We start from the raw sequence: 26,299 nt of genomic DNA on the forward strand, positions 1-26,299 counted from the left end.
CGCTGGGAACTGCAGCCACTGATGGTCCTGCTCTACCCCACCCCCTTATCCCAGAGGGAGTTCGGTGAGCCAAAGGGAACAGAGAGATCGGGGGGACAAAAAAGTGCTGAAAAGCAGGAATTTGGTGAGCCAGGGTGAACCAGCTGTTCAAAAAAAGCACTGAAAAATGGGTGTTTCCCGAGGAAAAGAGACTTCCTGCTGCTGGCACCACTGGTGTGCAAAGGGCTTTCCCACCTGGGGGCACCCCGGGCCTTGGTGGGCACCGAGGGAGGGCTCAGCCCTCCGGAGCCATTCCAGATATTCCCAAGTGTCTGAGACCCCCCCGAGGGGCTGGAGGGTCTGACAGGACCTGCGAGGGGCTGGGGCTGGGGAGGCAACACCTGTGAGTCCGTCAGCAGAGGGACCAGCGTTCCTGGAGAGGGGTCAGAGGTGTCCCAGGCTGGGTGGACACCTGTGCAGGTGATCCCAGCGGCCACTGAGCCACCCCAGTCCCACCTGGCTGGATCCCAGTCTGCAGCAGCAGCTGAGTGCTGGGAAGGGCAGAGCTGAGAGGAGCTGGCAGTGGCCCAGCATTAAATGTCAAATTGCTTCTCTGGCCAGAAATTGTCACCGAAGGGTGGAAATGGGTGTATTTTTTTTTTTAGAGAAGCACTGAGACACTGCTGTGTCACACCAGCAGGGACAGGCTGAGCTGCTGCTCAGGCTCCAGCCCAGCCTGGGGGGTCCCTGGGGACAGCTGAGAGGCAGCAGCAGTTCTGTGCCAGCAGGAGCTCTGAGCAGAGACCTCGCAGTGCAGGTGCCAGCATGGGCAGATATGACAGAGATTTGACTTATCAGGGTGGGATTGCTGGGGCGTCCTGTGCAGGGCCAGCAGTTGGACTCTACGATCCTTGGGGCCCCCTCCCAGCTCAGAAGATTCTGTTTTTCTTGGATTCTCCTTCTCTCCTCCTGGGAGCCCACAGGACTGAAGGTGGGGTCCCACCAGTGCTGAGGAGAAGGGAAGGAGCTCCTCTCTCTGCCTGCTGTCAGTGCTGTCCTTGGGCTGCCCTCATGACTGCCTTGGCTACTTCACATTCACATCTTGGTCCTGCAGCCCCCCCAGGCCCTGCTGTGCAGCTGGTTGGCCCCCAGCCCTTACAGGTGCAGGGGGTTGTTGCTGCCCAGGTTGTTTTCCCCATATCCCCTGCCTGGGGTGCAGCACATTCCTGTCTGCCCATGCAAGCACCTTCAAACAGCAGCTCTGGGGGGGCATCAACCACCTCTCCCACTTCACTTGTTCCTCCCTCACACACCTGCCCACACCTGAGGGCTGTATGGGAATGAACCAATCCTTTGTGGGCCTTGGTTAATCCAGGAGGGCCCTCAGCAGGGCTTTGGCCCAACCTCCTGCTCAGGGCAGGGTTGATGGGGGTTTCTCAGGGCCTTGTCCCCCTATTCAAGCACCTCCAAGGACAGAGATGCTGCTGCTTTCTGAGCCCTGGGGCTGACTGTCCTTGTCCTGAGCTGCTCTCCCAGCCTGGAGTCTCAGGCTGGACACAGGGCTGGCCCCAAGTGGTGGATTTAGTGACACACTAATGGTTTGAATGATGTAAAGGATGTGCAGCTGGTTCTGGTGCCTCTGTTGAGGCTGGGATGGTGATGAGTGTGCTGGGCAGGGTGGAGGCTGCTCAGGTTGCCCATGGCCACACACCCAGCTGGTGGAGGATTCCATGTGCTTCTGATCACCTGATCCAAGCTTTCCCATCTTTCCCTTTTCCTCCTCCATCACTGCCAAGTGTTTGCTCCTTATGTTCCCTGTTGACCTCACTGACAGCACCTTCTCCTCTCCAGTCACCACCCAATGTTCAGTTTTGTCCCCCTGTCAGTGATTTCCCCACTCTGCTGACCCTTCTTAGACACACAAAAAAACCCCCTCAATTCCTCTTTGCCCCTCATCCCCACCTCCCCAGGAGTCCCCTGGGAGTGACTGCAGCTCCTGGGTCCTGTGGGCTGGTGGTTCCTCTGTGGAGCAGCTGAGATGTGAAGATGAAACAAAACCTCTCTGAAATCCGGATCTGGGATCCCAGGGGCAAATACTGGCTCTAACACAAGGTGTTAAATCTAAAATCTAAATCACAGAGTTAAATCCAAATCCCAAATTAAATCTAAATCACAAATTAGACCTAAATCACAAATCAAATCTAAATCACAAATTAAATCTAAATCACAAATTAAATCTAAATCACAAATTAAATCTAAATCACAAGGTTAAATCTCAACAACAAGAGCTCATGGAGACGAAGGAATCGCATTGGGGAGGAAGTGTCACGGGGTGAATTTGGGGCAGGTGGAGGACAAGGACAATTTTTAAAGCCCAGACACGACCCCAGGGCTGTGCCTGCAGGAGTGGCAGAGCCCACACTGCCCTGCCTTGCTCTCCATGCTCTCAGTGCCCCTCCTGGCTGCCTGAGCCCACCTTTCTCTGGCTCCCATCACATCAGAGGGAAATCCTCATTTCCTGCCCTCAGCTTTCCACCCAGAAGGTGACAGACCCCTCTTTCCAGCAGCAGCTCCAGTCCCAGTCCCTGTGCACCCTCAGGGGTAGCTCCACGGGGCTGGGAGCCCCTTTATCTGTTCATGGACACGTGTGAGGTTGTTTGTGAGTGCTGTGGGAGTGCAGGGCACACACAGGCACTGAGTGCTGATGGCAGACACACAGGAGATCCCTTCCCTCTTTCTCTGCCTCCCCCCTTCAGCCTCTCAGGAGTCCTGACCCTCTCAGGCCAGCGACTCCTCTCATTCCCACCCGCTGGTGCCAGACACCCAGCTGGCTCTCCAAGGTTCTCAGTGCCCTGGGATGGGCTTTTGAAGCCCTGGGAGTGAATTGTCCTGTGCAGATCCTCTTTCTGTAGCTGCCAGTGGGTGCATCCTCTGATCCCTGCAGAGCTGACTCGTGTCCTCCCACTGCCTGAGTGTGGAGGATGCTCTGCCCTCCCTCCCACCCTCATCCTTCCTGCAGAGCTGGCCAGAAAACTCATCTTTCCAGTTGGAAAGACACGTGGCAGCAAGAGAAATGAGACCTTGCAGTGCCTGGAAGTAGCAGGATTTGGCCAGACTGGAACTGTGCCCACACAGGTGAAAAGCAGCTTTTGGGGTGATCCCCAGGGCAGGTTTCCTGACAGTGAGCTCCAAAGCTGCTGGGGAATTTCTTCTCCCCTGCCTGCAGGAGGCTGGAGGATGCTTGGAGCGCTCAGGACTGGCCTCACCAGGTGCCACAGGCTGCTCATCCCAGCTGGGTGTTCCCAGACAAACCCTGGGGAGAGGCTCCTCCGTGGAACCCTCCCAGAGGGGATGCCCTGGCAGGAAAGCAGCTCCCTGGGGAGAGGTTTGTCCATCCTCTCTCTGCTGTGTGTGCAGGGCATGGTGAGCTCTGACCTGGGGTTTGCTCACCTGTGTTTCATATTCCAGTTTCATGAGGACAAAAGGGAAGTAAAGGACCAGGAGGGGACTGGGGAACAACCAGGTGGGGTCACCCCTTTCTCTTTCTCCTGCAATCCCATGAACCTGTCGCTGTCGTGGGAGCCCTGGGAGTCCTGGAGGTGGGCAGGGAGCTGCCTCAGCCCTGTGCAGGGTTGACCTTTGAGTGCAGGCTGTGCTGCATCCTCCAGTGAGCCCCTGGGACTGCCTGAGGTCAGTGCTGCTGCTTTCCCCTCCAAATGCAGGGAGAACATTCCTGGGCTGTGCTGCTGAGGGAATGTTTTCAGGCTCTGGACTCAGCAGCTGAAAGCAGATCCTGCTCCCTTTGTCCCAGCAGCACTTAAATAACAACTGCCCTTCCCAAATGCCTCAAAAGCCACGGCCAGAAACGTCCCTGAGAGCTGCAGGAATGATAGAAATGAAGCTCTTTGAAATCCTGATCATGGAATCCCAGGATGGTTTGGGTGGGAAGGGACCTCAAAGCCCATCCAATGCATGGCAGGGACACCTTCCACCAGCCCAGGGTGCTCCAAGCCCTGTCCAAGCTGGCCTTGGACACTTCCAGGGATCCAGAGGCAGGCACAGCTTCTCTGGGCAAGAGGTTTTCCCTCCCCCAGCAGCTCAGGTCACTGCAGCACAGGGTGACAAGGCAAACACTGGCCTGCTCATGCCCTCTGATGTCGTGCCAATGCCCTGGGAAAGCTGAGAACCAGCAGGAGAAAGCCAGCTCACGGTTCAGACCTTGTTTGCCACCTGCTGCCTTGGGGAAAAGCTGTCTCTGCCCGTTTTCACTGCATGGTTTTCAGAGGTATTTGTTGTTTTCCAGTTCTGGTCCATGTTCTGCTTCCCACAGCCCGCTGTGCCAGTGGCCTCCTGCTGTCACAGCTCTGCCTGGCCCGGGGGGAGCAGCACTTTCCATTCCAATTGCAGTTTGAGGGACTGGGTGGTAGCTCTACTGGTTAAACTTTAACTCTGGAATCACCCCCTGCTTAATCTCGGCTCAGCCTGTCCAGAGTGTTGAGCTTTCCCACAGAGGGGACACTTTTTTCCCCGGTCTGAGATATCACCATCCCCACAGACCACCCCCCAGCTCTGCAATCCTTGGGGGGGCCAATAAAACAGTTTTTAAACAGGATCCTCCAGCTAAGGATGAGTCCCACAGGCAGGGGAGGGATGTGGGGCTTTCATGTTCAGCTGCCCTGGAAAGTCTCTGTGCACTTTCCACACCAGTGGTGGGACCTCTTGGCCAAGAGCTTTGTTCCCAGCTGGTGTGTTTGAAAAGGACCTCATTAAATTGTGTGTGTGACCTGCCCAACACTCCCCAGCCCACAAGGCCACTTTCTGCCCAGCTACAATTCTCTCTTCGTGTGGTCACACCTGAGGGCTGGAACCCTCTCAAACCCCTCACAAAGGCAGGAGTTCACCTGGGAATCACTCCCAGGAATACTCCAAAGAGGTGCTGAAGAGGGGCAGCTCCAGGGCTGAGGAGTCAGAGGAAGGGGCTGCTGCTGTTTTATTTCAGCCTCCAACCAACACTGATGTTGAAGCAGCTACTGAAACACATCCCAGGCTAAATCTGCATTAATTCAAATGAAAAGCCCAAATATCTGCACACAGAGAAAATTGTTCTTAGTAACACCAGGAGTGTTTTCATGTTGGCTGGATGCCAAATGCTCTGCTTATTCCAGAGGGGGGATCCCATGTCCCTGTGACCTGTCCCTGTCCTGTGCTGCAGGTGCAGAGGCAGCAGAGCTCAGCAAGGCTGCCCTTCCAGGGGATGGTGCCCCACCAAAGAAGCCCCTGGGGATGGGCAGTGGCTCAGGAGCCTCTCAGAGTGGGGGGCTGTGTGTGACTGTGTCACTCAGGAAGGGTTTGAGTCCCTGTGGCAGTTCTCTGTGAGTCCAGAGTGAGTCGGTGCTGCAGTGGCAGCGGTTGAGCCACTCTGATCTCACCCCTGGGAGTGCTTCCCATCCTCCCCACCCTCTCTGCTGCCTGGAAATGAAGTATCCTCTGCAAGAGGTGGAGGGGTTGGAGCTGCCAGGTCTGAAGAGCTGTCAAATCATGGAGAGACACCAGTGAGGTGGTGGCTCCTCATCTGCTGGTGGTGAGTGGGAAAGCTGAGCTGGGAGGGATCCTGGGCTGCAGGACAGCAGCTCAAGCCCCAGGATCCATCCCCATCCCCCCATCCCACTCCCTGGGGGCTCCACCAGTGCTGGGTGGGCACCAGAGCAGAGTGGTGGGTCTGGCACAGACACTGCCCCTGGGACCTGCAGTGCCACTGAGGGGATGGGTGGGTGGAGGGATGGATGGATGGAGGGATGGATGGATGGATGGAGGGATGGATGGACAGATGGAGGGATGGACGGATGGATGGATGGATGGAGGGATGGAGGGATGGAGGGATGGATGGAGGGATGGATGGACACACTGTAGACAGGCTGGCAGGGGATGGATTACTGTAAACTCTTGAGTGTTTAATCCCAGGAAGACATGAGTGGAAAAGAAAAAGAGTGCAGGGATATGGGAAGGGAAAGCCAGAGCAGGGAATAGCCAGGATGAGGCTCATGGAAGCACCAAGGTGAGTGTTGGGGCTGCCCTGCTCAGTGTGGGTGTTTATTGTATTTATGTTACAAATGGGATTATTATCCATCATTTTATGTATTTCCCATTCTGCTCTGTCAGTCAATAAAAAAGAAGAAGAGCCAGTGCAGAAAAGCAGATGAAGGTGAAAGCAAAGGGTGGAAATGACCCAGCTCTTCCAGGGTTAAACCCCTCATATTTGCTGCTGTTTCTGACGCCACAACCTCTCCTAATCCACAAAGCCAGGAGGTTTCCCTGCCAATGTGATGCTGCCCAAGAAGGCTGTGCCACCCTCCCCCTGGCTGTGCTGGGCAGAGTCACCAGCAGGATCCTCCTGCTCCTCACAGCCCCAGCCCTGCGTGTTTGCTAAACCTCTGAAAGAATCAGGGTAATTGTCTGGGGTTTGTTTCCTCTCACAAGGTTCACTGAGGGTGTCCCACAACAGCTACAGGTGTGATGGAGCCAAACTCTTCCCACTGGCATCACAGATGACATAAGAAGGGGAAACAGCTGAGGAGCAGCCTGGAAGTTCAGGCTGGGCATCAGGAAGGATTCCCTTTCCAGGTGCCCAGCAGTGCTGGGGGGGTGTCATCCTTGGGAATTTGGGGGTGTCAGCTGGACACAGTCCCTGCTGCTCTGGAATGCTGCTCCAGAGGAGCTGGCACTGCAGGCTGGCAGGATCCCTTCCCACCAACACTGCTGTGACCTGGTGTCCCAGGCTCTGATTTTGGGGCAGAAGGGGAACCATCTGTCCCCTTGGTGTCCCAGCTGTCACCTCAGGCTGCCTGAGAAGGACAGGACAGAGCCTGGGGCTGAGGAGGAGGGGGATGGGAGGAGGCGGCTCCCAGGAGAGCTGCAGAGCCTCCCCCTCCACAGGTACCAGCACCAGCTGATGGACAACTCCCAAATCATCCCCCAGGGATTCACCCTCCTGCTCTGGGTCAGCACCTGCCGTGCCCTGGGCTTGCTGCCAAGGCCAAAAGCAAACTGCATCCCAACAGAGACGTGTCCAGGAGCCTCAGCCTCAGCCCCAGCTGCACACACTCCAGGAGCTGTTGCTGTTGGACACAGCAAATTCCCACACTGGGCTTATTTGCAGAGACTTGTTCACAGCTGGTGTGTCTGATGGGCTGGGGGTGGCCACTGTTCTCTGTGGGAAGGATCTTTCCACAGAGAGAGCCATGAAAAATCCACGTCCAGCTCCGAAACGCATCAGGAGCTTCAGTGAACCTGAGTGTGGCTGCAATCCAGGGGTACCTGGGGGGGCAGGGCTGTGGGCCTGGGGAGGGGTTGGTGCCTTGCAGGGGCTGCTCCCCTTCAGCAGAGCTGGAGTTCTTTGATGTGGGAGATTTCAGGGAAATGCAAATATCGCCAGTGCAAACAGGTGCAGGTTGGGACCAGGAGCGGCTCTGTCAGGTGAGGGTTCACCTGGGTGGTGAGGTGGGTGCGAGGGCAGGGGTGTGTTGGGTGCATCAGGGCTTCTGAAAACATTGATTTCCTCAGCTTTCCTCCTACCCTGGGTGTTCCTGGCACTGCTGATGGGATCTCCTGCCCTCCCTGCCACTGGGGGCCACTTCTCCCCTTTAAACCCCAGGGGCTGCAGCTCAGAATTCCCAAGGGACTGGTGGGGAGCAGCAGGCACAGGTGGGACACAGTCACTCTGGTCCACGTGGAGCTGCTGCAGAGCAGGGAGATCACAGCCCAGAGCAGCTCCTCTGGCTCCTCAGAGAATTAGGGAAGGACTTCCCAGATCAGCTCAGATGAAGCTGCCCTTGAGTTCTGGGCAGTGCAGTGCACGTGGGTGTTCTCTGGGTGAAGGATGACCAAGGCCAGACCCCAGAAGGTTCACAGGGAGATTTTTTTTCCACATAAACTGAATTAAATGTTGCTGTTTTGTTCAATTTTTTTTTCTCTGTAGGCATGGCATGAGCTGCTCTCCTGTGCATGGGCTTGCCAGCCATCACCCACATCCCTGCACCCACTGCTCTGCCCGGTGTCACAGGCCAGGTTGCAGCAAAATAAAATAAAATAAAGTAAAATAAAATAAAAATAAAATAAAAATAAAATAAAATAAATAAAAATAAATAAAAATAAAATAAAAAAAATAGGGTGTCTCACCTGCCTTCCCTGCACAAGACCCAGGTGCTGCCCTGCCACTGACTGGGTTTGGTTTTGCTGAGTTGGTGTTCTGGTGGTTTAGCAAGTCAAAGTGATTTTGGCTCTGATCAAAAGAGATGATGGAACCACAGGGTGGTTTGGCTTGGAAGGCACCTTAAAGATCATCTCCTTCCAAGCCCTGCCTCCCACCAGAGCAGGCTGCTCAGGGCCCCACCTGACCTGGCCCTGAGCACTTCCCTGTGAGTGGGTGGGGAGTGCTTGGCAGGGGGGCCAAAGGGAAGGGAGATGGAGCTGCAGGTCTGGTCCCTTCTGAGAGGGGTCTCTTGCTGGAGTGGCTTTGCTGTTCCAGGTACCTTCTGGATGGAAATCAGATGAGTTTGGCTGAAGAAATGTGTGTGACACCCCCCCAACCAGGCCACTGCAGTGCCCATCCCTGGGGTTTCCTCCCCAGAGCTCTGGCCCAGCCTGAGCCGTCTCTCCCCGTCAGGAGCACACGGTGCTGCACAATCTGCAGAGGTTTAAGCCTCCTCCTCCTTGTAAAGGGGATGTTAAACATGGGAAGGGGACAAAGGAGCAATAGCAGCGAGCTGAGGCAGTGGCTTATGCTGACAGTTTGATTAGTCTATTGGAAGGACTTCTGAGAGATTATTTAGTTACAGTGAGAAGAGGGGGAAGATTAAGACTTTGTGTCCAGCAGAAGAGGGTGAGACAATGGCTGGTGAGTGGGAATTCAGACCAGGCAAATGCAAAGGCACAATTCTCAAAGACAAAGACCAGTGCCCAACACTTGTTGCACGTTCTCTGAGTGCCACCAAAACCAGCCTGTGCTGCTGTGAGCAGAACTGTGTGAGGCCCTGCAGATGAATTGCTCACCCTGGGGTGAAAGGCTGAGGGTCAGTGGTTGCAGAAATGAGCTTCTAAACATTTTCCAAGTGCTCTGCCTGCAGCTCCCTGTGCAGGAACAGTCCACAGCCCACAAGCACCACTGGAAACCTGGGAGCTGCTCCCACCAGCCCAGCTGGCTGTCCTGATCCCTGTCTGTCCCCTCGGCCCCTTCCTCAGGAGTGTCTTGCTTCTTGCAGGGACCTGGCACCAAAAGCATGGGAGATGGTGTAGTTGGGGCTGGAAGTCTGAGCTGACTCTCACAGTCCTGGCAGTTAAAGGAATAAAGAAATTCAGAGCCCTGTGTCCAGCACAGAAGGAAGAGGCAGAAGGAAGGTCAGGATGGTTGTTAAAGGACTTGTGCACAGGAATTCAATCAGTGCAATCAGGAGATAAACCCCTCCCCTCCAGCAGCTCATTTTAGAGGCATGATTAGAACCATGGGATCCCAGGCTGGTTTGGGTTGGAAGGGACCTTAAAGATCATCCAATTCCACCCCCCTGCCACGGGCAGGGACACCTTCCATTGTCCCAGGTTGCTCCAAGCCCCGTCCAACCTGGCCTTGGACACTTCCATGAACCTCATGAAACTCAAGAAAAGCCAATGCAAGGTCCTGCCTCAGGGGTGGGACAGCCCCCTGCAGCATGACAGGCTGGGCTGACTCCCTTGGCAGGAAAGGACTCCAGGATCCTGGTGGGCAACAACTGGAACGGGAGTCCCTTTTATCCATGCAGGAAAAAAGGTCATCTGCATGCTGGGCCTGCACTGGCAAGGCTGGAACCCTGAGGGATGTGATTCCTCCCCTCTACTCAGCACCTGTGGAATCCCATGTCCAGTTTGGGGCTCCCCAGGACATGGACATGCAGGTGGGAGTCTGGTGGAGCCCCCCAGGATGGTCAGGGGGCTGTTCTGAGCAGCCCCTCTGGATAAGAGAGCAGCAGGTGACCCTTTCAGCCTCAGAACCCCCCCAGCACCTCCCTCTGCACACACAGAGGCTTGGGCAGGTGAGCTGTGCAGGGAAGGGAAGTGGCATTTTCCCTTCTGGGCAACTGGTTGAGAGCAGATCCAGGGGATGAGATGGGAATGGAGTCAGAGGAGTCCAGCAGGGGAGCATTTTGCAATTGCCTTGCAATCCTGGGCATTGTGTGGGCAGGCAAGAGCACCAAAGGCCATTTAAATGCTCCCTTCAGTGCCCTGTGGGGCTGGGAAATGTCTGTGCAGCTGGTGCAGGAGCAAAGGTGTTCTGGGGATGGAGCACCTGATGTACAAGGGGCTGGGAGAGACGGAACTGTGGAGACTGAGGGAAAGAAACCCATGGAGACCTGGTCAGTGAGTGTAAATAAAGAGAAATCCATGCAGAGATCTGGTCAGTGAGTGTAAATAACTGATGGGAGGGAGTGGAGAAGCTGCAGCCAGACTCCTCTGATGGTATCCAGAGACAGGACAAGGGGCAATGAGAACAAGCTGGAACACATGGAATACTCTCTGAACACAAGAGGATTGCTCACTGTGAGGTGACAGAGCACTGAAAGAGGTTCCCCAGAGATCTTGTGGGGCCTTTGTCCTTGGAGACACAACCAGGACACAGCCCTGGACAACCTGCTGAAGGACCAGAAGCTTGGCTTGGGGGGGTTGGGATGGATCTGACCGATGCTCTGCTGGGATCCCCCACTCTGTGAGGGAGGATGGAGAGATGCCTGGCAGGGTGGCAGGGGGAGGAGTGCAGGGTGGCACCAGGATGTCCTGGGTGGTTTCAGTGCCACTGTCACACAGTCAACACCGTTGTCCTGCAGCCACTCCAGCCCATCTGCCTGGCTGAGCTTCCCTGGGCAGCTGGGAGCTGGAATTGCTGTGTCTCTGCCCAGAGCTGTAACTGGGAGGGCAGCTCCTCTCCCCTCTGCAGCTCTCATTTCTCCTCTTCCCTTCCTGTGTCCTCCCTGCTCAGTCCTGAGATGGGAATTGCCGAGTCCCAAATCTCAAACTTGCCCCCCTCCTGCCTTCTGAACACCCAGAAAGCCTCTCATTTCCAAGCTGGGTTGTTTCACTGACATCTGTCAACAGCCTCACCCCAAAAGCCATTACGTTTCTGATGGGAGAAAGTCTCTCCCCCCAAAAGTGTCACATTCACCCTCTCTTTGCTCAGTCACAACCTTCTTCCTCCACAAACCTCCTACCCCTGGCCTTCCCTCCTTCCCTCTGTGCTGCTGCTCACTGCAACCCTCTTGTCTCTGCACCCAACTTCCCCTCCTGATGTCACCCCCACTGCTGCTCTTCTGTCTCCCACAGCCCTCACAGAGCCCAGGGAGTGTTTGGATGATGCTCTCAGGGATGTGGTGGGGTCCTTGGGGTGATCCTGGAGGGTCCCTCCAGCTCAGGGTATTCTGTGAGCCCCCGAGGGGAGCAGGGCAGGAGGGGAGGGCAGAGAGGGGAAGGGTGGCCCTGGAACCTGCTGGTGACACGAGCCAAGGAACTGGGGCCAGGACACAAATGCTGCTCAGCCCAGACTGGGTGTGAGGCACAGTCAGTCCAGCTGAGACCTCGGGGCCTCAGGTGACCTTGTGGAGAAGTCAGAAGTCAGCCCAGACAGCTCAGGGAGCTCTGTCACCTCCTCCTCCCTCTCAGCTTGTGGGGCAGCGAGTGAGGTCAGAGCTGAGCCCTTCACCTGCTCCCAGAGCGGTCCCCTCTGGGGCAGAACCCTCTGCCCGAGGAGTCCCCACACCAAAGGGCCTCCCGGCAGGGCCAGCAGATCCCTCTGCCCTGGTGTAATTTCCCCTCGTCTGAGCACGGGGAGGGCGTTGCATCCCTCACATTCTCTCTCCCTGCCCACCGACGTGTGGATTAGTGTTGCTGCAGCAACAGCACTTTTGGGAGATGAGCCCGTTCCGGGGGAGCCGCTCCGGTTTGGGTGACTCAGGGCTCTGTCGCGGGCTTGGAAGTGATTTGGCGTCTGCTCCCAGCGCTTTGTCTTGGCATCGCACGCGGTTTGGCTCGCAGTTCTTTGCCGGCAGAGGCCGGGAGGGTGGGGATAGGGGGAGGTTGGTGGGGGAGGCAGGGCTGGGGAGGGGAGATGGAGCCGCTGCTCCCGGCGAGGGATGGAGCGGCTCGCACAGGGGGTGCGTGCCCGGAGCGGGGCTCCCCCCGCATTGTTCCCGCAGCAGATAGAAATGTTACGTTCGGTCAAAGCAATGTCACCCTCGGCCTGGAAAACACAATCAGGGGATTTGCCGTGGGAGAGGATCTGTTCTGCGGGCACCGGGAGAATATTATTCGGCCGGGAATTTACATAAATGCATATGATTTGCATATGCAAATCCAGGCTCCCGGGATTGTGACCTCGATAAACACGGCAGGATTTTCAGCGCTGGAAAAACCTTCCCTTCCGAAGGGAGACGCTGGGGTTTGTTTGGGGAATCTCCCCCCCGAGGTCGGGGGGTCCTGGTGGGGCTGTACCTCTGTGAGTGCACCCTGTGTGACCAGGGCCACCTCAGCTGTCCCACAATTTGGGGTGTGATCTAAGGGGGGTTTGCATCTTTGGAGAGTCCTTCTCTGAGAGCAGGACTGGGGTGCCAGGGGTGGCTCTGCTGCCATCAACAACCCGGGGTGTTTATCCCACAGGAGGGACGAGCCTGGCCCAGGAGGGGACAGCAGGGCCTGGGGTCACTTGGGCTGCCCATCCTGGGGGCACCCAGTTCTGTCTCAGCAGGCTGAGCTGGGTCTGGCAGAGTTTTGTGTCTCATCCAGCCAAGTTGGACCTTCTGGAAACCACATCTAGAACCAGTCCTGGTGGTTTCCTCTGGTGAAAAATTAGGCCTCTTTACTACTGGCTAGGGGTGTCCTCTCTCCATGGAGAGCAAAGCAGCACTGGGGTGGAGGGTTCTGGGCTCTAGGAGGGTGTGAGACACAAAGTGCCATGATTATTGAAGAAAATCTTGACCCCTGGGGTGCTCTGGGGCTGTGAAGGTCAGTGTAGATGGTGCTCTGCCTCCTGCACAGGTAACTCAGCTCTGCTGGGAGGCACCACGAGACACAAGGCAAGGGGGAAAGGTGGCTGTGCCCTGTCCAGGCAGGCTCAGCAGGGAGGGGATGGGGGATGTCCTGAGCTGGGGGCTGGCTCTGGACTGGCCTGTTTAAGGACAGTGACTGAAGTGATGCTCAGTGGTTTTCTCACCCCACGGTGTTTGTAGCCCCCACAGTTCCTCCTGGGAACTTGTCCCACAATCCAATTACACATTTCCCTCAGATAATTTCAATTCCAGGGGTCAATAATTCCCCTGAGCAGCAGCAAGAAGCCTTGCAATGAGTTAAACAGGAGACAGTCTGTGGGGGGGGCTTTGGGCCAGCCCAGACAGGACAAGCTGTGAGAAATGTACTTTCAACCCTCCAAGGGAAAGAGGGACGTGAGTGGAGGGGTTTGAAACACCTCAGGAAGGTTGGAACTGGAGCACAGCTCCTCTTGGCACCTCAGTGAGGGTTCAAGGGCGTTCTCTTGGTGCATCACACACCTGACCCCATGCAGGGGATCTCACTGCCCAGGGCTTGGATGGGAAACTCTGCTGACCCAGCAGTCCTGGAGGTGATCATGGACTGGTGGAGAGAGAGACATTTTGGAACCTTTCCAGGGGAGGTGGCTCACCCTGAGTGATAAATAACCAACTAACCAACAAGCTGGGGAAGCAGGAGGATGTGGGGGGTGTTTGGAGCTCCAGCATTGCCTTCCCAGGTGACCAGGATGTGTGATGGGTCCCTGCATTCCTGGGAGAGGCTGAACACCTGCCTGTGATGGGAATGTTGGAAGGATTCCTCACTTTGCCTACCTTGTGTGTTCAGCTTTGCTTTACCAACTGAACTGTCCCTATTTCAAGCCACGAGTTTTGCACTTTTACCCTCTGATTGTCTCCCCCACCCCACTGCCAGGGAACAGCTTTGGTGCTGGGCTGCCCCCCTGTAACCCCCAACATCCTGAGCAGTGAGCCCCTTGCTCCTGGGGGGTTGTTGCTGTGCTTTCCTCGTTTTATAGAACCATTTTTTGGGGGGAAATTCAATGATCAGATTGCAAATAGACCTCGGGATGCAGCAATAAAAAATAATCAGTGGCTAAAATAGTGACAGGCTGATGTTTTCTGCTCAGAGTAAAAGATCCATCACAGCTCCCCACAGACCTTTCTGTCATCCAACACAGCCCCAGGAATCTGGGCAAGTGAGAGAGCAACAGGGTGCAAATCTTGGAGATGCACATTATACTGTTTATTACTGTTTATTACTGAGCACTGAAGTCCCCCCTGCAAAGAACTGCCCACAATAAAACTGTCCATAATAAAACTGTCCATAAGGATGGCTGTTCCCAGCGTAGCTGCCATAGAAAATCCAGCCTCTGTCAGCACTGGGCAGGTTTGGGACCCTTTCCTAATTTCCACTCCTTCATGGGCAATGAACTCCCACTAATCTGCCCCTGTGTTATCCCCCTGGATAAATGTCAGCCAGCCCTGCCCTCTGTGGCCCAGCCTTTGGGCAAACTCCATCACAGAATCTCCATGGAGTCACAGGATGGTTTGGGGTGGAAGGGACCTCAAAGTTCATCCCATTCCAACCCCCCTGCCACGGGCAGGGACACCTCCACCAGCCCAGGTTTCCTCTGCTCTCCCCTTACAACCTTTTCTCAGCATGCTGGACACTCTGTGTCCTTGCACAGCTCTCCTGCAGGCTCCTCACCAATGCCAAAAAACACCTTTTCCATAATTTTTGAAGGAAAATCAGATCTGGATTTCATGGATATCATGAGAAATACCCTTTACTCCCAGAGTTCTTGGTCAGGAATAGAGGGGCATCGATCTGAAAAACCAAACCTTTCCTCACAGATTTGTTATTGCCGAGAAATCCCTTCTTTTTAATCATTTTTTTCCCTGTTTTTCTGGCCAGTAGCAGCTCTACTGATCCCAGCTGAGCCCAGAGCCCATCCTGGGGAAGGTGGTGGAGGGGTGGTATCAGGTGATCCCAGGTGTGAGCCCAGGCAAAACACATCCCTGGAGCCTGATAGGACTCAGGAAGCACAGACTAAAAGCACAAGCCCAGAGCAGATGTTCTTTGAAGAGGCTTTCCCTGCAGAGCAGTTTTCCAGGGTAAGTCATTCCAGCACCCAGGGTGGGGGGTGGTTCTTACCCCCCCATTTCTCTCATTTCTCAGGGGTTACCTTGAATATTCCCGACACTCAAACCCACATCAGAGAGCTGATGCTCCAGTTTGCCTGTGGTTTCCACCCCAGCAGCAGAGCCAACACGCACCTCGAGCCAAGGTCTGGAGGCTCAGGGTGGATCTCCAGGGCTCTCTCCTCCAAATCCCAGCCCATGGACCCTCAGCTGTCACCCAGCCACGTCTCCCAGCCCAGCAGGATCGAAAAAGGGCTGCTGGGATGAGGGGGTTTGGGAGAAACACAACTAAACCTCGGGCTGGGTGGGACACCAAGGACTCACAGCAGGGCCATGAAGACCTGGACCAAAACTGAAGGTTTTGGTGTGACTCAAACTCCAACCCCTCCAGCCAGGTCTCCAAACCTGAAGCAGGAAGGGGGAGCAGGAGCTGGGGCAGCATCAGGAGCAGGGGGCTGGTGGGAGGCACCACCAGGGTAAACACACATCTGCCTCAGGCTGGGCACATCTGCACTGCGTGGGGTCACATCCCCTCTGAGCAGCTGGGAAGACTCATCTGAGTCCTCTGGGTATAAAAGGGCTGGTTCTCAAGAACTTCACACCACGGGGTGTGAAGGTGATGGGGCTACTCCAGTTCTCCCTCCAGAGCCTTTGGGCAGCTCATTTCCCTGCTCAGAGGGTGTCACCAGGGTATGAGATCACTGCCCACAGCAAGACTGGGAAGACCACGGGCAGTGGACGTGGGGAGGGGGCTCCTTCAGGGGCTTTGGTAGAGTTTAGGCCTCCAAAACTCCAATTGTGGGAGTTGCAGCACGGTTTGAGGCACATGCTCCCTTTGTGCAGGGGCTCAAATCAGCTCCCAGACCTCTTCATGCTCTCACTCAACCAAAAAGAAGCAGCAGGACGTGCCCCACCAGAGCCACAAACGAGACTTTTGTTTCTGCAGATCTTGTTTTTAGGAGATTTACAGAGGAATTAAAAAAAAAAAAAAAGAACAAACTGGAATGAAAAGTGAAAATATCCAGCCAGCCCTGGGTTGGGGTTCTGCATTAACCACTTGTCAGACAGACATCAGGGGGGTTTCATTAGAAACTTACTGAAGGTGAGCTGGTTGTTCCCAAACCTAATGAGGCCAGAGCACACCTCGTGCAATAATCAGAGTTTAAAAGACACAGGTGGAATCTTTTGCAACAAAAACCCAAAAAGCCTTAAGTATTGGAAGCATCAGCAGGGATGGAAAGTACATGGGAGGGCATGGAGTGAAAGGCAGATCAGTGATCAGGGGTTTGCAGAGCTGAGATCTGGGATAGCTGTGCTGTTGGCTGAAACCTGGGATGGGGCTGAAATGGGAGCTCCTACAGGAAAATCAACAGTTTTGTGGTGTTTGTGGGTGACCTGGACCCAGCTGTGGTACAGGAGTGCTCTCATGGACTGCAGGCATTTCAGCTGAGACCACTGTCCTGCTCTGCCACCTCCATCCAGGGACCAAAACTGGCACTGGGCTCATTTTACACCTCTGCAGGTACAACCTGAGCTGCAAATGTGCCACAGTGAGCAAGGAAACCAGCCCAGCCCAGGTGTGTGCCGTGGGAGGGGGGGAGAGGGAGGGGGTAGCTCAGTGACACTTGTTGGGACTCCAGAGCTGTGACAAACTCCTGTGACATCGTTCAGGCATCACCACAAATTTCCTCATTAGGAGCCTTCACAGCTTCTAGAAAGCAACTACAGGAAAACTGGGTGACTGTGGGACACAGAAATAGGATCAGAATAAAAATAAATCACTGTTTTATCACCTGACACCGACCCCTCCTGCCTTTGACTTGGAGGCTCTGCCTGTTGAAAAGCTGCAGGAGGGTCCCTGTGCCTGATGCCAGAGGGGAGCAGGGAAAGGGATCCTCATTCAAAGGTGAAAGGACTGGGAAAGGTGCCAGTTAGACCTGATTAGATTTGTAAGATTAATTAAACACAGGCAGGTTCAGCACACTGTGAAAAAGACAAATGAGCAAATTAGCCAAGGAGGGGACCTGCTCTCTGCTGCACAGGAGTGAGGAGCTCTGGCTCCATCACCTCAGCAGATTTGCTTCTCAAAGTGTGCTCCTTTAACGTGTCAGGGGTGCCAAAGCAGCTGCACTGGCAGCCCTGGGGACCACCAGTTTTGATTTTACAGGGGGAATATTCCATTTTCCAGGCTGGACAGAGGATGTGGATTTGTAAGCCACCACTGCCTTATCCCGTGCTGTGCAAGCACCTCCTGATTTGGGGGTAGTTTGGAATTTTTCAGGAGCCCTGGCTTTGCTCCCAGTCAAAGGACAGGGAAGAGGGGGCTCCTGGGGTGGGAGAGCTGAGGGAGTCTCGAGATTAGAGCAGTTCTGAGCTTTCTTTCCAGGGATTAGCCCAGGAAAAGCTGCAAATCCCAGTGCCCAGGTGGTGCTAAAGGGGCACCAAGTGTTAATCACAGCACAGTCCCCATCCAGCCATGGCCTTTACCCTGAAAACTCCACCCAAACAACCCTGAGTAACACATGCTGACATCAAAACCTTCCATTCCAGCCAGAACCGCTGTAATATCACCTGCAAGGCTCACAGCCACCTCCATTTGTAGATGCAAAATGAACCTCAGATGAGGTCAGCAAAAATAAGATGACATGTAAGGCTAAAATTCAGCTTAAGGTGACTTAGGGAGCATGAGCTGGGACTGAATGTGTAAATTTTACAGCCTGACAAACCCTTCCCATTTCATGCCCTGTAGGAAAATCTGTGATTGATCCCCTGAGTGGTGCTGGGAGCTGAAGAGGAGCAAGGCTGTGGAGCAGGAGCTGGTGAACACCAAATTTGTCTCATCAAAACAACAGCCAGTGAAAACCAGGTGCCTGTTCTGGAGTCATTGGCTGCTCCATCCACCAGGGGAGGATTTCATCCCTCCCAAGGTCTGACCTGAGACCCTCTGGAGCTCTGCTTTACACAGAGGCAGCAGCAGACTCTGCCCTGGGGGTTTCCTCTCCTGGGACAGACATCCCATCCCAGTTCCTCTGCTGTGGGTCAGGATTTTGGGATGCAGCTCATAACTGCTCAGAGCTGTGCCAGGCTGAATCCAATTTCCATCACAAGCTCCCTTTAGAGCCATTGCCTTCAGGAATCTGGGAGCAGGACTGTGCTTAAAAACCAAGGAACACCAGACCACTGGATTTGCATGCCCAGGTTCCACTCTGTCTCCTGAGATGTGATCAGAATCCCCTGGACACCAATAAAATCCACGAATCCGTCTTCTAAAAGCTTTATAACGTTGCAAAAATGATAATAGTCACCAGAAGGATTTTCTGGAAGAGGAAAGGCCCTGACTTCCATCAAGGACTGTGGATATGTCCATGCTGGTGAAGGGCTGGACTCTGAACCCAGAGTTCTTTCTGCTTTAATGCTCAAGAGTATTCCATGTTGGATGTGCTGTCACATTTTGGACCAGCCAAACGCTGGTCAGCGGGGAGAGGGCAACCAGCAGTGCCCAGGCTCCTGCTAGACATGCCAGGGATGGTTCACTCAGGCCTGGCAGAAGTCTGAGAAGGGGCTCAAGTAGAGCCAGATTGGCTCAGAAACAGCTTGGGCTCACTGGACAATGGCAAAGTGTCAGCAGTGAGAGGGCTCAGAGCACCCCCTGACCCAGCTGGGTCACTTGGCATGTAACAGAGGTAACTTAAAATGCCGTGCATCACATCTGCACGGCCCCAGCACACAGCACACTTCTTTAGTCTTTGCAATTTCGTGCTTAAGGTTTGGTTTTTAGCTCTTTCAAACCACTGCCCAGAGGTTTTCCTGCCTTTCCACGCAGCATCCAGCCAGGCTGGACTGCTTGACCTGGCAGTGGGAGGGCCTGGTGAGCATCTCTGAGGCTCTTTCACCAGTGTGAGGTGGCAGACAACCCTCTGCCCCTGCTTCCCAGCCCTGGGGAGAGTGTTCATCTGTCCCCCGGGAAGCCAAATGCCCTCAGGGTGTCAGGAAAGGGTGAAAGTGCAATTAAAAAAGTGATTTAGGGATTTAAGAGCTGTGTCCCCTCAGGCTGCTCAGGTCTGCTCCCTGCCTGCAGGTCTCCAGCCCAAGCTCCTGCTCAGAGCAGGACACCCCTCAGTGGCCAAGGTTTCATGCAGGTAAATGCTGTAAATGCCCAAGGACAGCTCCTCCTCACCTCCAGGGGCACCTGAGAGCTTCACCACCCTGCAGCAGGGAGGGTGCCCTCAGGAACCAGCCTTTAACATCCCCACCAGGCCCTCTGTTGGACTGTTTGGCACTGGAGAGAAAAGATCAGCTCTGTCCTGCCTGTAGGAGCCCTCTGAGAAGCTGAACACCCCCAGCCTCCTCCTGGCTGATGAGAAACAGCCAGTTTGCAATTAAACTGCCTCTTAAAGCTCTTTGTGGCCACTTAAATTGACTTCCAGATTTAGTTACAGGATTGGTACCAGAGATTTCTGGCTTAAGGGCAGAAACACTTGTAAGTCTTGGTGTGAGTCAGAGCCCTTCTCCCTGTGCTCATGTGGCTCCAGGAGACAGGAGTGGGTACATTTGGAGGGATTATTCTCTGATATTCAGGGGAATGTGAAATTTCTGATTGCTCTGGTGCTCCAGCATTTTTTTGAAGCTGTTGCTGAGCTCAGGACTGCCCTGCACCGCCCTGGGCCATGGCAGGGGTGGAATGAGATGGTCTTTAAGTCCCTTCCAACCCAGATCATTCAGGGATTCTGTGCAGGGGAGAGAGAAAACCAACAAGAGATGGCACCTGGCATCTGCAAGGCCTGGGGAGTGCTGAGGTTCCCCAGGCTGTGCATCCTTGCAATCTCTCCCCTGGCAGTGGGCAGGAGCTGGTGAATGTGCTGCTCAGGACAGGGGGGAATCTGAACTCCAGCCTGGAGAGCTCTTGCTTTCATGGCATGGACTGCCCATCCTCTGGAGGGGGTGATGTGGATTCCCCCTGGCCATGTCTGGCTGTAGGAGATGCTGAAGGAAACCTTTAAAGCCACAAACCCCTCTCAAAGCAGCAGGTCCTGAACACTTGTGGCCATTCAGCTGCTGACAGCTGTGTTCATGAGCAGCCACAGGTCACCCCAGCTGCAGTGCCCAGGCAGATCCCCCTGCAGCCCTGGCAGCAGCTGGGGCACTCTGAGGGGCAGCAGTGGCACCCCCAGGCACTGGTGGGTGCTGGCAGCAGCAGCAGGAGGTGATGTGTGGTTTAGGCATGAGGTTCAGAGCTCCACGTGCCAGCCCAGCCTGCTGCTGGGAGTGTCTGTGCTCCCAGGGCAGCCCCTCTGGGCTTGCAGGTGCCATCAGCTCCATCTCTGGCAAGCTCCATCACCCCCCCCATTGCCACAGTCCCAGCACAGCAGGGACCCCCGAGGGTCACCGAGTCTGACCCTGCACTGTCCCTTTGCTCCTTCAGGATGAGGCTGTGGGGGCCTCTGACAGAACACAGGACAGCAGTTCTGAGCCTGCAGAGAATGGGAAAAACCACAGTGCCAAGAGGATGAAACCTCCCTTTTCACAGAATTGTAGAATTAACTGGTTTGGAAGAGACCTCCAAGATCATCAAGTTGGATCACCTTGATCCAACCCCGCTGTGATTACCAGATCATGGCACTGATGCCACATCCAGCCTGGTCCTAAAAACCTCCAGGGACAGAGAATCCACCACCTCTCTGGGCAGGCCATTCCAATGCCTGATCACTCTCTCTGTAAAGAACTTCTTCCCAATATCCAACCTAAACCTCCCCTGGCACAGCTTTAGACCGAGCCCTCTTGTCCTACTGCTGGTTCTGGGAGACCAACCCCCACCTGGCTGCAACCTCCTGTCAGGAGTTGGAGAGAGTGAGGAGGTCACACCTGAGCCTCCTCTTCTCCAGGCTAAAAAAGTCCAGCTACCTCAGCCTCTCCTCACAGCACTTGTGCTCCAGGCCCTTCCCCAGCCTGGTTGCTCTTCTCTGCACCTGCTCCAGCCCCTCCATGTCCTTCCTGACCTGAGGGGCTCAGAGCTGGACACAGCACTCCAGGGGTGGCCTCACCAGCACTGAGTACAGGAGAAGAATCACTTCCCTGCTCCTGCTGCCACTCTGTTCCTGAGCCAGGCCAGGATCCATTGGCTTTCTTGGCCACCTGGGCACACTCTGGCTCCTGTTCAGCTTCCTGTCAATCCAGACTCCCAGGTCCCTTCCTGCCTGGCTGCTCTCCAGCCACTCTGTCCCCAGCCCATGGGGCTGCAGGGAATGTTGTGGCTCCAGCAGGGGGGCAGCTGAGGGACACCAGGTACACATCACCTCAGACTGCAGCTACAGGGGGTTCTCACCCCTGGGATTTTCCTTATGAGGAAGCTGCTCTGGGACCAGTGGGAACATGGTTTTTAAGCTCCTCTCTGCCCCTTTCTCAGGGCCCAAGGCCACTGGGATCCTCAGCCAGCTGCCAGAGCCTCCAGTTACCCCCAAAAACACTCCTGAGGGACAGAAATAAAATAACTTGGGAAGGCCAAAGCCAGTCCTGCAGTGGCTGAGTCATCTACTGAGAGACAAGGGAGTGTTGGATGGGGAGATGCACCAGCCACAGTTCTGGGCAGTGACCATGAGTGCCAAGGCCTGAGGAGTGATGACAGGAGTGGGGCTCAGTCTTTACTCCCTGTTTACACCAGTGACTCCAAACCTTTCCCCTCTCTCCAGGCTGGTGACACACCAGGGGTTCTCAAGACTTTTTAGGGAATGATGTCCATGGAAGAGGAGAGCATTTGGTGTTTCTTCTCAGTTCCTGGGTGGGGCTGTCTCTCTGATTGCCCTTCTCAGTCCCTGCACATGTATGAACAACCTGGCAGCTGTTTCTGGTTGTTCCCTGGGCCACAGTGTCTCTGTTGGCCTGCACTGGCACAGCTCTGCCCATGGGCTTCATTTCCACCTGAATTCTCCCAGCACAGCTCAGGCCCACCCACCAGTCTGTCCATACACTGCACTGACCTGTCTTTCACACCTTCATACCCCCCAGCCCCAGTGCCTCAGACATGTCCTGCCACCTCTTGTGCCATCAGGGCATTTGGGATTGAACAAACGACTGCAAGTGTGGTTGGTGTCACCCCACCCCTCCTGCTGGTCCCAAAGGAGCCTCTTGGCATGACCCAGAACTGCTGCCCATGGGTCTGGGGTGCCAGCCATGGCCCTGCTGCCCTGAGGGTCAGGAGGAGCAGCAGTGCTGGCCTCCATGGCCTTCCACATCTCCCCATCTCCTCCTTCTCCGCCCCTCTTTCAGCAGCAGTAACCCAGACAGCCCAAGAGTTGGACACGCATCTGAGGGAGCTTTGTTGGCCTCAGCCTCTCCTGTCAGCACTCCCACAGGCAGCATTTCACTGACCTTTTCCCATCTGTGCCCCATTTGTTCCTTTGCTCTGCTCTAATGGGATGGGAGCATGTGGAGAAGGGTTGGACCTGTGTCAAAATCCCTCCCCCGCTCACTCAGGGTTACATCCAGCCCGTGCCACCCCTGGACCTCACTCAGTGCTGGTTGGAGTGGGACAGGGAGATGCCAGGGGATTGCCAACAACCAGGCTGCTCTGCAGCCCTGTCCTGCTGCCACCAGTGGGCTTGGACACTGAGCTCTGGATTTGCACCACAAACCCCTGCCCTTTGGGTGCCATCTCCCCACACCGAGCCCCCTGCCCAGAGCTGGTGGGGTGACCCCTCTGCTCTGCTCGAAGAGCTTCACCACAGAGGCCAAGGCAGGACCCACTCCTGATGTGATGCTGAGGAGCTGCAGGGCTGCAGTTGGGGGTTTGCTCCCTCCAGACACTGTGACCAGATGGCCATGTCCTTCCCCAGCCCCTCAATAAAACTGCAACTCCACAAACCCTCAGCTGCTTCATCCCTTTGCCTCTACCCCTCCACCACGCTGCCATCCTTGCTGGCCCTTGCTGGCCATTGTCTGGAGCAGCTGGATTGTTCCAGCCAGCCCCAAACCCATTTCCAAGGTGCTGAGACCCCGCTCTTATTGCCCTTCTTTTCCTGGGACAGATCCAGACACTTCCTCAGCACCACAGGAATAAACCCTTTTCCTGTTCCTGTCCCACAGCAGAAATCACCTGCTTTGATTTTGCTGTGGAAACATTCCCCACACAGCAGGAAAACCCCCAGAAGGGTTGTCCCAGCAGGACAGGGCAGTGTCTGGCAGCATCCCTGGGGTCCTGCCAGGTGAACAATCCTCCTGGAGCTGTCATGTTTAGCTGGGCTGGGCTGAGCTGAGGGTGAGGATGCCCAGCCCAGCCTGGGCTGGTGGGGTGCAGAAGCCCAGCACAGGGGCCTGGGCTGATGCTGTGCCCCACCTGTGCTTCCCTCCCCCTGTTTTGAGGCTCAGCCCCCAAAGTCTGCTCCGTGCTGCCTGAAGATCAGAGGTTCAGGAAGGCAACTGGAGAAGGATGTTGTTTTAAGGGTGTTATGACAGCATGCAGAGCCCACTGCACACACCTCAGCTGCCCAGGGCAGGCACTGACCTGACAGCCCTCGGTGGGACCGAAGGAGACGTTTCATTCCTGTGCTGTGGGAGCTTTGTCTCTGCAATGAGAGCGCCCTGGCCCAGATATTCCTGCCTCCTGCTCCCTCAGCCTCCACAAAACCTCTGCAACCCCCCGGCATTCACAGCCTCAGCCCTGCGTGGGGCATCTCAGCACTGATGAGAGAGACTCTCTGGACCTTTGGTGCTGCCACAGTCCCTAAAAAATCCGCCAAGCCTGGACGTGTGGACTGAAACTGCGAGGAGAGCGCGTCCGCCTCCCCGCCGTGCCCCGGTGTCTGGGGCTGACATCTCTGCATTGTTCAGCTGGGGGAACTCCTGGGGGCTGTGGACGAGGTGAGGGCTCGGGGCAGCCACCTGTACCTGTCTGCAGCCTTTCCTCCTGCAGACAGGGAGGCACTGTGGGCCCGCAGGGAGGTTTTTGCCTCCCAGGTTAAACCCAGCCCTTTCCTCCGAGGAGGTTTCGCTTGGAGAATCAAACCCCTCCTCGATTCGGCCTTTCAATCCCCGTTTATATCAAACCCGGGGCAGGTCAGGAGCTGGTGAGACCCTGGCAGAGCTGGTGGCACAGCAAGGTGTGGGTGCAGCTCCTGCCTTCAGTTCAGCCCCGCCGTCCTGACCTGTCCCACCTCACGCGTGTCCCCGGGGAAGGAGACAAGGGCTGGGAATGGGAGGGCTGGCAGGAATCAAAGTGCTGCTCCTGTGATCCAGGAGCCTCCCCTGCCCCAGGCTGAGGTCCTGAAGTTGGGCAGCCGCTCTCGGGGCGAGGAAATCGTTTAATTCCTCAGGCAAACCTGCTGTGACTGAGCCATTTCCCGAACCTGCGGAGCCTTTAAACGCTTCCTGAGCGGGGACTTCTCTCATTGTGCTCTCGGTCTTTTCCCCACAGGAACGCCACAATCCCATGCCCAAAGCCCACGGTAATAAATGGATTATTGAAAAAAAAACCCACAAAAACAACCTCCTTTCCCCCCTTCTGATTCCTAAATATCCCCAGCCACGGCAGCCCATTCCCAAGTTCATTCCCACCGACTTCTTGCCATCTCCATGTTGTCACCGAAAGGATGAAATTCAGTCATAAATAAAGGGGGACTTTTCTGGAAAGGCGAAAAATAACCCAAGGATCTCAGCAGCACCGAATTCCACCATCTCCCTCTTTGCCCTCTGGATCCTCGGGCTCCCAGCCCCTACCTACAGACACGAACTCCACGAGAGATATTCCAAGGAGAAATCCAACATAAAGGGAAAAAATTCCCTGAAATATTCTGTTATGCAACTCGCTGTCTGCTGGGTTCAGACGACCTGAAATGTTTGATTCGGTATTTTTTGTTCTAAAGTGCTTCCAATGGCGTTTTGCTCATGCATTTCTTTCTGTGGTGTTCTATTTATTTTTAAAATAAGTAACTCAGGTTACTTCTCAGCCCCGTTCTAAGATATAACCAATTCTTTTCAAAATTATTTTCGTTGTCGGCGCAAGCAAATCGGTACCATTTCCACAATTAAAATGAACAAAATCCGTCTGTGAAGAATTTTACTAAGGAATATTTTCTCAGGTGCCATTTGTGTTCTGGGCTTATTTGCCGGACTAAATTCACATGACAGGATGCAACAAAAGAAGAGAAAGAAGTCCAAAAAATGCAGCAGCCAAAAAAGAAAATAGAATTAAATTATTTCTTTCTTTTTTTTTTTTAAAGGCTCGATAGCAGTTTAACGGAAAGGAGGAAAATCCCTGTGACAGAGTCATGAGAGAGACAAAATTCCCATTGCTCAAGGAAATAAAACCTCATCCTTCCCCATCTCAACCAAAAGCCTTTCGCTCCAGTGCCGAAAATGGAGAAATTAAGAGTGGTGGGGAAGCCTCCATTTGTGCAAAGGGAAACCCTTTCAAAATAACCCCCAAACTTTTCATTCATTTCATTAATTGCAGGTCAAATTATGCTCCGAATCAACCAGCTCAGCAGGGCAAGGGGTGAAAGGGAACCTGCGTCCACACAGCCCCCATGGCTAATAATTAATTAATTCATTAATCAATCATAGAAAGAGGGAAGGGTGGGGGGGAGGGAGGGAGGGAAGGAAGAAATCTTACCACCAAATTGGGTACCCGGCTAAGACCTTTGTGCCATTGAAGAGAAAAGACAGAATTAGTCCAAGCAGGTGGTAATCCATCAGTCCAGGCTGGTGCAGGGGGGAAACCTCGGCGAAGTTTTCAGCAAAACATGAAGTGCCAGAATGAAGGATCCCCCTCCTCGCAGGAAAATAATTAAAAAAAAAAAATTAAAAAAAAAAAAGGCGAAAAAAGAAGAGTTAAGCCAAGTCCAAGTCCCTGGTGGTGCGGGGTGGGTGACTTTCTGGCTTGTCAGAAACACACCTCTCCAAGCCTTTCCCCCGTAGATCATCCAAAAGCGTCTATTAAAAAGTGCAGGGCTCGGGGATGTCAGCAGGCGGCCAATCAGGGCCCAAGGTGAGGGATGAGCCTCAGCCCAGGGCTGTCAATCACCTCCTCCCCCTCCACCCCACAACTTTGTTCCGAGCCCTGGCTGCCACACAAACCCTCTGTGCACCAGGCTCTGCTGGGGCACTTACATTCTGGGGGGGGGGATGGG

The 26,299-nt window shown here is 54.8% G+C and overlaps 1 protein-coding gene across 1 annotated transcript in view; it reads right to left on the bottom strand.

Annotated features, from left to right (window-relative positions):
* WNT3 (Wnt family member 3) overlaps window positions 1–25,948 on the bottom strand; it is a 36,307-nt gene extending 10,359 nt beyond the window's left edge. Inside the window, exon 1 of the mRNA XM_050327560.1 lies at window positions 25,783–25,948. Within this exon, the coding sequence (XP_050183517.1) occupies window positions 25,783–25,862 (80 nt within the window). The 5' untranslated portion in view covers window positions 25,863–25,948. The remainder of the gene's footprint in view (window positions 1–25,782) is intronic.
* Window positions 25,949–26,299: the final 351 nt, after the last annotated feature.

This window comes from Myiozetetes cayanensis, unplaced genomic scaffold, assembly GCF_022539395.1.
Source record: "Myiozetetes cayanensis isolate MyiCay16 unplaced genomic scaffold, myiCay2020 scf34, whole genome shotgun sequence".
In the NCBI taxonomy this organism is placed as follows: domain Eukaryota; kingdom Metazoa; phylum Chordata; class Aves; order Passeriformes; family Tyrannidae; genus Myiozetetes; species Myiozetetes cayanensis.